General features: G+C 44.4%; 1 protein-coding gene across 5 annotated transcripts in view; it reads left to right on the top strand.

Annotated features, from left to right (window-relative positions):
• The first annotated feature begins 394 nt into the window (after positions 1 to 394).
• The window catches only part of BEND7 (BEN domain containing 7), a 47294-nt gene continuing 35601 nt past the window's right edge, over positions 395 to 12087 (top strand). For 2 of the 5 annotated variants that reach the window (XM_075768234.1, XM_075768159.1), the window contains exons 1-2: positions 671 to 1214; positions 5068 to 5151. In XM_075768234.1, the coding sequence (XP_075624349.1) occupies positions 1154 to 1214; positions 5068 to 5151 (145 nt within the window). In that variant the 5' untranslated portion in view covers positions 671 to 1153. Of the gene's footprint in view, positions 558 to 670; positions 1215 to 5067; positions 5152 to 12087 lie in introns of those variants that run through there. The other 3 variants (XM_075767991.1, XM_075768075.1, XM_075767909.1) reach the window with 2 other exon arrangements.

Below are 12087 nucleotides of genomic sequence, written 5' to 3'. Positions count from 1 at the left end.
AAATCTCACTCCTCAGAGGACCCGGACTCTTCCTCTTGCTATGGCAATCCGCGGTTAACAGACGTGGGCGAAGCTCGGCATCCCTCGGCCCGGCCGGCGGGTCAGTGTGTTCCGCCGGGCCTTGGTCCACGATGCGAGCGGGCACATCGCTGTGATGATGACAGTAAAACACGATAATAAGCAGCTGTTAGCGCCAGCCGAGCCCCGGTTCTGAGGTTTGGCTACTTTCCTCACGCCGCAGCCACAGCAGCGCCAAGTTCAAGCCCATCCCCGCCGGACCTTGGCCCGGGAACGTCTCCGGTCCCGCTAAACACGAAGCGTTCCCCCCCCTCCCAGCCCCTCAGGGAACCCATCGCCCCCGACGGGGCCCGCGGGCAGCGGACGGCCCCGAGCGCCCGGCGGCAGCGCAAGGCCGCGCCGAGAGGTCGCCGCTCCCTCACGGCCGGGCACCCCTCTGCCCGCCAGGGAGCCGCGGGGCCTCAGCGCCTTCCCGGGGGCGGGAAGGGGAACCTGTGGCGGCGGCGGCAGGGCACGGCAGGGGGAGCGCGCAAGTGCCCGTGAGCGGGGGGTGTCCGGGGGAACGGGGGGGGGGGCGGAGGCGGCGGGAGGGGGGACACAAAATGGCGCTGCCCTCTCAGCCCCTCTCCCTCCAGCCCCCCTCTCCGCCACCCCCGCGGCGGGGCCCGGCGGCGCCGGCCGCCTTCCCCGGCGTATCGTGTGGCGACGGGCCGGCCTCGGGGTGGCGGCTTACGGCCGGGGCTGGCGGAACCGCCGCGGGGCGCGCCGGGCTGCGCGCCGCCTTCCCCCAGCAGGTGGCACCGGGGTCCCGGAGCCGGCGGCGAGCCATTGCGGGCCGCCCTTCGCCGCCGGGCCGCGGCCGCGCAGCCGGCGGGGGGGAAGGCGGCGGCGGCGCTGCCCGGCATCGCCCCCGCGGGCTCCCCCCGCCGCACCCCGCTTTCCCTCAAAGTTTGGGGCGGGAGGTACGGGGCGGGGGGGGGGAAAGACCGGAGCCAACTTGTCCCGGATCCCTTTATTCACCCGCCGGAGCCGCCGTCTCCCAACCCCCGCGTGTTTTGCTGATTAAAGAGACGGACCTTGGTCCTGCCACCACCACCACCGCCGGGTGGCCGCCCCGCTCCTTCCTGCCCGCACCATGGAGTTCACCCAGAGGAAGAGAAGCAGGAAATCCCAAAGCTTTAAACTGATCAACGAAGGTAAGGCGGCGGCGGCGGCCGGGGGGCGGCGGGGGCGGCCCGGGCTTTGTTCCCTCGCCGGGGGCAGCCGCGACTTTTGTACCGGGGGGAGCGGGGCGTTATGAAACGCCCGTGTTCCCGCTCCCCGAGTCGCCTCTCCCTCTCCGTATCTGTTATTTAACTCCGCAATCCTGTGGTTCAACTCCCCGAAACCATTGCACGCTTTCTAATTTTTTTTTTTTCTTTTAACCCCCCCCTTTCGTCTTTTTTTTTATTATTATTATTTTTTGCATGTGTGTTACGTGTTGTTGCAAAAACAACCCCCTCCCTCCCCCTCCAAAGGTGGACGTGTTTTTTTCCCAAGCAGGTCTCGCACAAAATAAAGTTGGATCGTGTTTCGTGGTAAATCCTGCTTGGGGGGGGGGGGGGGAGAGAAAAGGTAAAATCGGGAAGCGAGCAAAAAATAATGACACTTGAGCAGCAACGGACCTTCTTAGTATTCAACTCCTGTGGATTTATTGTGTTTTGGGTGGGTTTTTTTTCTTCCCCTTGACTGCGTACATCCGCGTATTTCAAAGAAAAGCCGAATAGAGGTTGCTTTATTAAAAATCCATGCAGCTAATTAATTGTACGTGGGCAGGGGAGAGCCGCTGGCGTGTAACTTGTTCACTCGGGGTGTGTTTGCTTTGGAAAAGAGGATATTTTAAGAGAGATCGCGGGGGAAAATATTTGGATCCATGTCGGGGAAGAAGCACAGCTCTGTGTTTCAGTCTTGTTGTCGGGGTTTTTTTAATAAATAAAAAAAAGATAGAGGCGCTGGTAGGCATTTTAACAGGTGGACTTCCCAGCCCTAGGGATTTATTTTGGTTGAGGCTTTATCCCTTCTCCGGTCGATGAGGTCTTATTGCCCTGATGGGTTTGACTCGAGATCCTTTTTTTTTTTTTTTTTCCTTTTGTGTTTCCAAGTATTGGACGGTAATATCTCCATGAAACGCCGTGTGTGTCCTGCATGCCAAGTTCAAGGCAGGTGACTGCTTGGGTGTAATGTCACACTTGGGAAAGGGGGGACATACATGCAAGTGTCAAGGCTTGCTGTATAAAGAGCGATGTCTTTGCAGGCACTTGGCAAAATCACATTCAATGCGAAGAAATTTAAAGATGGAAATAAACTCTCTTGGTAGGAATGGTAAATAATGACTGCTGGATCTTTGTAGGGGGTCTGGAGCACCACACATATCCCCTGTTAAAAACTAGAGGGGCAGTGACCCATCAGACTTGTCTAAAATGTGTTGGAGGTCTGTATGCATTAGCAAACCTGTCGAGGGGTTTAATTTCTACGGAGAACAGGTTTGGTTTGTAGGGTTTTGATATCGAACATGCTCCCGACTCGGAGGCAGAGTTAGTGTGGGACTGGGCTAGAGCCTGGGGGGGTGAAAGTGAAACATGTGGAAAAGCAAAACTGAAATTGAAGACTTGGTTTTATTTGTCTTAATGGAGCTGTAAAAAGAATATGTGCACTATCAGAAATAGATTACTATTTTGCAAATTCTCAGTTGCCACTCCTTACAGGTTTAGATATGCATCAGTGTATAAGACAATCTATTTAACCTTGTTTTAATAGGTAAATTCAGTTATGATGGTACATTATTAGTAATTCATATTTTATCTGGGGTCTCTTTTTGGATGTGGAAATTCAAATAGAAAGCTACACTAAAAACACATCCTAGAGAGAAAATTATGTCTTTGTACTTTGAGAGTGGAGGAAATAAAAATTCATTTTGCATGTGAGTCTGCATTCGCATACTCTTTTTCTATCACAGTTGATTAGAAAGATAATTATGTATAAATAGTTGTCTCTTGTAATTGGCCTTTGCCTCTTGCTGGAGTCATTCCGTAATGTCACAGTTTGGTGTTTACTGTTGTGAAATTGATATGGATTTCGCAGCGCCTGGACTGTGACATCTGAGGCAGAAGAAGGAAACCAAAGAGAAAAGGGTATGCTGTGTCGATCCATTGGCAACACACCATCTGTTAACGATGTGCACCAATACAGTGCTTATTCTGTCCCAAAAAAAAAACTTCAGAGCACCTCATAGAGATGATCCAACAATGACCAGATCGAGAGGAAATCCATTCCTGCACTAAAACACAGCCGCCTCTGGGGCAGCAGCTGTAGGTCAGAAGAATATTGTGGCCAGCTGAATGTAGAGAGGGAAGTGCTAGAGAAGAAACCACGTGTAATCTATGTATGTAAGGACCATGAGTCTCTAAGTCATTTAATTCCTAGTTACCACATACTCACTCCTAGCAGATCTTGGACACCCCTGAGAGGATGAAAGTGCAGAGTGTGGTGGGTTGACCTTGGCTGCCCACCAGTGCCCACCAAGCCGCTCCATCGCTCCCCCTCCTTGACAGGACAGTAATGACCATGGAAGGCAGTCAGCGTAAACACCATAGTTTTAGCCTTATGAAAGAAGCCTTTACTTCCTTGACGTCGTATCTCAAACTTCACCTTTAACCGTTTCACTTGTTGGGCGTGCTCGGTAGGCAGAGAAACCCTTTGCATAGCACCTCGTCGCTGACCTCTCCAACTCTCTGTTGTGGTTTTTTTTTTCCCCCTCATTTTTTTCCAGGCCCTTTTCTTTCTTTTACGTTGCTGTGTTAAGCTCGATTCTAGTTTACTTATTGGGTTGTTCCTCCTCTTGTGCCCTCGAGACAGTTGTGCTGTACAAATAAACGGCACATAGCAAAAAAAAGTTTGGCTTCCAGGAGACCTCTCTGATCCTGTAGCTGTTTTCTCAGAGGTGCAGGTGTGCTGCTTGCGGGAGGAGGAGCTGCTTATGCCACCCTCCATTTCTGTTGTGCCTTTTAAGTGAGTTCCCCAAAGTTCTCTTCCATAAGTTAATCTCTACCTCGCTTTTGGTGAGGCAGGTAAACATAAAAACCAGTTTACAGAGGGAGCAGCTGAGAGTGCTGGGAACTGGGAGGGTGCTAAAGGAGTTAGGTGGGGAGGTGGCTGTTTCAAGACACTGAATATATTGTTCAGTCTTGAGCGATTTGCCGAAGGACAAAGTGTGTGCCAGTAGCAAAGTCAGAAATAGCATCCAGGAGAGCTGCCTTTAGACATTATTTTTTTTCTTGGACTTACTATTCCCTCTGTAAACACATGTAAACAAAGTTCTGGTTTTACTGAACACCTGCCTGGGATTACAGTAGAGATATATTTTACCTTCATGGCAAAATATTCTTTTATTTGAAAAAGAAATTCAATGTTGAATTATTATTTTTTTTTATCCTGTAACATCTCTGAATACCAGATGCTAATGTTTATCCTTAGGGTCATCACAGACATTAGTTTCTATAGGTGAATATCCTAAGGTGTCCCTGATCCTCCTTTCTTCAGAATTCAGAGGCCAATGACACCAAGGTGAGTCGGTACAGCTGAACGATGCAGCCCTAATGTACATTGCTGATTTGCTGATTGAGGTGAAGTTTGAAAGTTTCTCTTGGTCTCTGGGAAGGTAAAGTTTTCGTTATAAATCTGCTTTCCATCTGTAAAGCAAGAAGCCAGATAATTGGCATCTGGTGGGATAATTTGCTGTGAAAATGAACACAGTAATTTAGGGCAGGCGTAGCTATTCCCTAAAATCTGTGAAATATTTGAGCTGAGTCTCTTCAGTATGAGCAAAGTTGTTTGTTGTTTTTTTTTTAGGAGGTGCGGATACACAGCACGTTTTCTGTGGTTAATTTGATGTACATGAAATAAACTGCAGATATATTGATAAATTATGTAGTAAAACTGTAGCAATGTGTTCAGTGTTCATTTTTTCCAGATCACTTGAGTTCTAATTTTTTTTATCGTTTTTCATTCCAGATTACCATCATGAGATATATAAGATCTCTGACTACAGCAATGATGTTAATGGGGAGACCAAAGAAACACAACCAGTTTTTTTAGGTATGTGCTTGTGTTGATTAATTTCCGAGCAACATAGCGTGGCCATTTGCAATTAGGGAGGAAAAAAATCTCTGTGCAAGCACAGGAAGCGCCTGCCATTGTTTAATATGACGTTCTTTTCAAGACCCTTTTATTCCACGAATTGCCAATATATCCTTTATTAACACTGCTAAAAGTTGTAATTTCAGACATAAATGTTTATTAGTGTCTACACACAGTGCTAATTATCACTCACTCAGAGAGCCAGATGCTGACTCTGCAGTTTTGCAGCTCTGTGCTCACCCCATTTACATTGCATATTCGCTGGCATGCTTCACTGGCAATAGTTTGTGTAATTGGGGTATTACATCTTTGACATCTGGATAACAGAAATTCAATTTCCAGGAAGCTGCTATTTGTTTGGTTTTGCTTCTGCCTTGGGTGGGATAGAGGATTAATGTGCTGTCTTAATGTAATGTCCTTTCACCTCTGTAGCCTGCCTGCTAATCCTGTCATGGCAAAATGAAATTAAATCAACAGTTAAAAATGTGTAAAGAAAACAGAGAAGTAATATAGAGTCTGTAGCATGATATGTACTACAGCATGATAGAACTGGTTATCAGTGAACCTTTATCTTTCCTATCTGTGTGGTTTTTTGTCCTGTGTAAGTCCTCAGCTGCAGAGTGCTTCTTCCTTTCCTGCTTCCAGCCCCCTCCTGTCGCATCTAGGACCTCACCTGGGTGCTGCACCTCTTGGCAAAAATTGGGTGGGCCAAACTCAGAGGAGTAAGGGCCAGATTTTGAGGTACAATAATGACTCATGCCTTATAAAGCAAGCTCTTGGACACCCTGATCAGGCTTTGGAGAAGGCAGGTGCCTTTGCAGTGAGAAATTTGGGGGTGTCTGCCTCACCTTAACTGCACCAGGAGCCTAAACGTTTTTGTAGGGTGATTTGAGGTTTCTGTAGTCTGGGCATGTTGCCCCCTGGAGCCAGCAAGAAGCATTGGTCCTGAGTGTGTGAATCAGCAACTGAACTCAATCTGCACGCAGAATGCCTGTGTCTCCTTAATTCATAGTGCCATATCCTCTTCTAGAGGTCAGCAGCAAATGGGAGAGAAAAAGAGGATGTCTTGGACAGTGTGGAATCTTCTGATGGTTGGAATATTTACACGGGGGTGAGAGCTGCTTTAAATTCCCTTCTCAGCTTCTCACCATTAGGATTTTGAGCAAATATTTCTTCCCTACACCCATTTCCAGGGAGAAGCAAAGGTGGCTGCTGTGCTTTGTGTTTGGATTTCATGTTCTGTAAGCACTTTTGGTGAAGTCTGATAAACCCGATGGAATGACCACCACCAGAGGTTTACATTGAATGCTTTCTCTTCCAACCCTAAATCATGATAAAGCTTTGGCAGGAGTTACCATCTAGCTGCTTAAGCTAGGATGCTTCTAAGAATGTGCAGGAGTCTGTGCTTCAACATCTGTGCCATGGGTCAGCCCAATTGATTTTGATTTTGGTTTGGCTGTGTTGTCTTTTGGGTTTGCTTTGGTGAATTTTATCAGTATGCCCAGCTTTTCATTGTGACTGAACATGCTCTGACATTTAAGTGCCAAAAATTCACCTATTTCAAGAGCCGGTCAGATTTTAACCTTTAAGAATATGAGTCGTATCAAGGATCTTCCTTACCAGGTACTGAAGCACAGAGTTGCAGTCCTGGCAGCCCACCTTCAGTTGCTATGGAAAGAAAAAGGTGCTATTTCCTGACGACATCCTGAGTGTCCAGCTTTCAGATTTCCTCAAAGCATGTTGGTTTTGACAAGACCAAATGATGATCATGCAAGATTTGTAGGCTAGACTGGGGTTTTTTTTCCCCTTGGGAGTTGGGTTCAATTCAGTAAGTTATTCAGAGCTCACATAACCTTTTCCACTTTATTTTCAATAGGTTACTTTGGTGTCCGCTTCTATCCAGATTCCTAGTGACAAAGGCAATGATCTGAGATGTAGGGAAAGCAGTGGCGGGGACTGAACTCGGCCGAAAGCACTTGAAATCTGGGCTCTCACCTTTCGGCAGGGACCTGTTTGGCATTCCAGCTTTCCTTTAAAACATTTCACATTGCATGGAGTAATATTGTGCTTCAGGGATGGTGAGATCACACCACTTTCCCCAGCTAGGTGTCGTGTCCACTAATAAGGTGCTTCAGGGTATAATCACTGATTCACTTGATTTCATTGTTTTATGCCAAAATTCATCCCAGGAAGACTTTCACTCCAACTTGTTGGTTTAGAATTGTTTGTTTTCCAATTTAGGTGTTTGAACTGATCCAGGGGATCAGCTGTTGAAACATCAATGGGATGCAGGCTTTAGTGTGTGAATGAATGCTAAGATACGTCATCGAAACTGTTACCTTTAGAAAAGGTGAAATGTTAATGCCAGTATATAAACAAGTGAAGCTTAATCTGGAATAGGATGTGCGTATGTTTTGGATGCACAGTCGAGAACGGTAAACTCAAACTGAAGAGGTGCACTGTTGAGAAGAGTGGGGTAAATGAGTAAATCAGAAGAATCCAGTTTATTTAAGGTGGAGATAAATTAAGGATCAAATGTCAGAAAAGACCCATTGAACCTAGATGGTTTTTTTTGCACCAGCACAGATGGGCAAAACATGGCTTTGTGTAAATGTAGGCTGAAAACTGGAGGAAGCTTCAGCACAATTAGAGGAACATGATACTGGACGTGAGCTCTGACGGTTGCGATGGTGTAGAGGCCAATTGCTTTTTGAATGGAGCTTGGGAAGTTCACTCATGTGATGTGGTGTCAGAGTGGGAGACACGGTGGCTTGTCCTCTCTTCCAATCCTTTGCTCGGATAAGATGATAAACAAGAAGTCACGGCCTTCTAGACGAAGGACGTACTAAACAGAGGCTTTACAAAATTCAGGGGGGAATATTGCTACTGCATTTTGCAGATGAGGACTGGCATCTGTTTTGTTTTGAAAGGACGGGCTTAGTTATCTGATACCAGGAGACTGCTCGACCTGAAAAGGAGGCGGCAGCCCAGAGTGAAATGCTTAAACCTCAAATATGGACAAGATCTAAGACAGTTCTGACTTCAGCTTTTACCGGTTATCAGCATAAACCTTCTGTCACAGGGCTGCTAGCCCAGCCTTGGAAATACAAGCCCATGAGGGGATTGTACACCCATGTCTTGTGGATAATGCTGGTTAAACCTAGTTTGTCTATTAAAAAATATCTTTTGCAAACACAACATTGGGTTTTTTCAGTCTTAATATTTTATTATCATCACAAAAAAGAGGAAGTATAATATACCTCCAGACTGAGTGTTTTTACAATGCTTTCAACTTGAAATTCAGGCTCTGTGTTTGAAAGGTTAATGTAGAAAACTAATTATATTATCCTGGTAACCAAATGTGTGATGAGACATTTGTCTGTGTAATTAACAGTGAAGAACTTTTATAGTTTCATAAAATCGAATGCTACGCACAGTGTGCTTGCAGCATTTGTTTTGAAGAGATGTCCAAAACAGAGATGTTTATGACTGATATAAAGTGGAACTGAAATGTACTGTAATGCAGGTGTCTGTGCATTTTACAGCATTTCGCATTGTTGAAATGGAAGGCAGCAGATTAATAACTTCGCTATGTCATGGTAAAAATAAATAATGTGTTCTTGGAGCAGGGCAGCGATGCATAAGTTACTCACTAATTTCAAGAATTTATTCTGTCCCAGAAATAATATCCTTTGCAATTTATTCACAGAGGAAAAGTTGACTTAACACAAGTCTGTGAAGTTACTTGTTATTTTTAATAGAATTATATCCCAAGTCTGATTGTTGCAATGGTACCTTCTGTAATTAAGACTGCATAAAAGTTTATTTTATATATCCGTGTCCTCCAATGATTTAACTTTGTAAAGCATTTCCCTTTGGGGCTGAAGCATAATCTTGACCTGGGATATTTCCAAGAACTAGGGGAAGTTGTTGTATATCTATTATTATTATTTTAACTGTATGACCCCATTAATATTTACATTTATTGAATAATTGCTCACTTGTCCTTTCCTGAGTGATTTAGCTGTTGCAGTGTGGCATGAAAGTGTGTAACTTACACTTCTGTATGTGTTCCTGTGGGGTGTTTTGAAACTGTTTCACCAAACTCTTCAAAATTTGTGCTGCTCTCCAGGCCACCTAGGCTGATCCAGCTTCCAGAGAAATAACCCCTCAGGTCCTGAATGGTCCCAGGGTCTGATCCTGGTTTTTATTCTGAAAATTGCTTTGCTGGAATTAGTGTTTGTGATGCTTGTTAACTTTCTGTGCCCCATTGTATGTCCCTATAAGTTAAACTTAGGGTACTCAAAGTCCCCGGCTCATAACTCAGGTTGCTTGCGTGACCCTCTGACATGATTTGTGACCGCTGCTCTCCCTGCTGACTTGGGGCTTAGGTTTTTAATTTACAAAGCATGTTGTTGCCTGTGTTACTTGTTCAATAGAGGTTCTTACATGCCAAAAAGACTGGGGATCACTTATTTGAGAAATGCATGCTTACCCCATCAATTTAGCTACACAGATGCCAGATTCAGATTACCCACAGAGCAGTCACAACAACTTTCCATGTGATTTAGGAAACCTTTGATCTGATAAGGAATCATGCACATGGCTCCTTTATTTTCCCCATGCTGACCTTCACAATTTTCTGTTTCAGGACCACTTGCGGTACAAGATGGCAAAAATATCTGTGGGTATAGTTTTTGCTGAGAAGGGATGCCTAGCTCCCTTCTAGGATAACTGTCCTTTAAGAAGATACTTGAATACCATGTAACATTCAGAAAGGTGTTTTGGGGAGTTCCGCCTGGCTGTGCAGCGGAGACGTGTGCCGTGCGCGCACGTGCCTCACGATTCCTCGAGCTGCTCTGAATTAGCCCTTACAAAAATCTTCAAACACGGCAGCCGAGTTTTGCTGGCCTCCTTCCAGGAAGGGCAGCATTCAAGTGGTGTCTAATAAACTGGCATTTAATATGTTTGATTATATAACCCATTGCAATTATTTATTACTTTTTATTGAGCTTTCAAGCCATATGCATCGACTTCCACTTTTTCTCACCTCTGAAGACTTGTTTCTTTACAACCCAGGCTAATGTTGTCAGCTCACATGTGCTTGTCTAGCTGTCTGTCGCTGCCGCTCCTACCCTCCCGATAACTTCTGAGCTCATCCACCAATTTCAGCCTAATTTGATACAAAGGTAGAATTCTGAGAGATACAAAGTACTTTTGGATATGGTTGCAGGTAATTTTATCATTCTTTGTAGCACTATGATAATATTTGACAAATTATTTGGAAAAGGATAATAACTTGTTTGTAGACAGTGTGTTGTATTTATATTAAGTTTAATAAACATAATAGTGAGCAGATGGTCAGACGTATAGGGGCAAAGAATGGAATTAATGAATTATCAATAATATTTTGTTAACTGGAGTTGTTTACAGGGCTGTTGGTTTAGACAGGTGCACACTTATGTGGATGCTACTTCATCCTGGGACAGTTCTGGTTTACATTTGTGCATTTGTAATTTTTAACATTTTTACAACTTGCAAAGCGGGAAGTTTTTATACTGTGCACACTTTCAGTAAGGAAAGAGTTTGAAATTAATTTTAGGGAAATTGCTTTTTAAGAACACTTGATGTAGAATTTATGAAGGGGCTTTGGTTTGCCTTTTTTTGGTTTTCAAGATTACAGTCAGGCCATGTGGAAAAAAATAGGTTGTATATAAGGGGCCATGATAGAAACGACTATAATAGTAATTTTAAAAAATTGTTAACATGTTTTTGTTACGACTGTTATCATCTTTACATATAAGTTCCTACGTAGGGCTATAATTTGCCATGCTTACCTATTTTGAGTAGTGTTTTGGAAGTATTTTAGTGTTTTGCAAGTAAATTCATTGGTTTCAGCTAAAACCAAAGGGATTATATGGGGAATCCAAATGCCAAAACCTGTCTCCTGCTGGTCAGGGCCATCCCCATCTCCTCGAGAGAGCTGGAGACTCCTGGTATGGGTACAGGGAGAGGCTGAAACATGCACCACTCCTCTCAGGAGGCTTTTCACAATAGGTAATGAATATTTTTATGTAATAAACTAATTTTTTGTGGTGCTTGATTATCCCATTCAGCATTTAAAAAGGAAGGCTGGCTCTTCCCTAGGACACAGTAGCTTGAGCTGTTTGGTTTTCTCTCTGTGCCCCATTTTTTTTTTTTTAAAGTTTTTAAATTATATGGTTATTATCTGTGAAAATCATCAGCAGTGGAATAGCAAATAACAAAACGCTATCAATGGGCTCTAGAGCTAATAGCCAAATGAGATAACTAGGGAGCAAGAAGTTAAATCTGTTACTGTTCCTGTGCCTGCCTGCAGATTCAGACAGTGTAATATCAGCTACTCTCCGCTTCTGTCGGGAAAGATGCTGCTGTCGCTGGCCAGTTACAAATTAAAAGCTGTAAAAAGTCATGATTGGGAGAGGGGGGATGTAAACTTGCACTGAAACTAAGCCAAGCTTATAGCCTGTATGTTGTTAATGTCCTTCCTTACAAAACAGAAGACATATTTTGGGAAAAAACAAACCAAAAACAAGCCAACAACAAAAAACCCCTAAAAACCAACAACAAAAAACCCCCAACAAACAAGTTCACAAAGAGGGAATCTCCCAGTTAGAAGTAGAGAGCTACCTAAACGCAAAGACATGCTTATGTAGGATGCAAGTTCAGGGTTTGCTGTAACATAAATATGGGGGTTTTTTTCTGCTTGGAAGTAAGTATGCTCATGTCGCTGTATAGGAAAGCCTCTATAAGAGAAGAAACAAGGGACCTGAATCAAGGCTGAATAAGCTCAATTAACGTTAATATTTTATGTAATTGGGTAAGGGGAATTTAATCTTTCCAACAATGTGTCAC

This window comes from Balearica regulorum, chromosome 1 (genome assembly GCF_011004875.1).
Source record: "Balearica regulorum gibbericeps isolate bBalReg1 chromosome 1, bBalReg1.pri, whole genome shotgun sequence".
Lineage (NCBI taxonomy): Eukaryota > Metazoa > Chordata > Aves > Gruiformes > Gruidae > Balearica > Balearica regulorum.
This window is presented reverse-complemented; position numbering and strand designations above follow the sequence as displayed.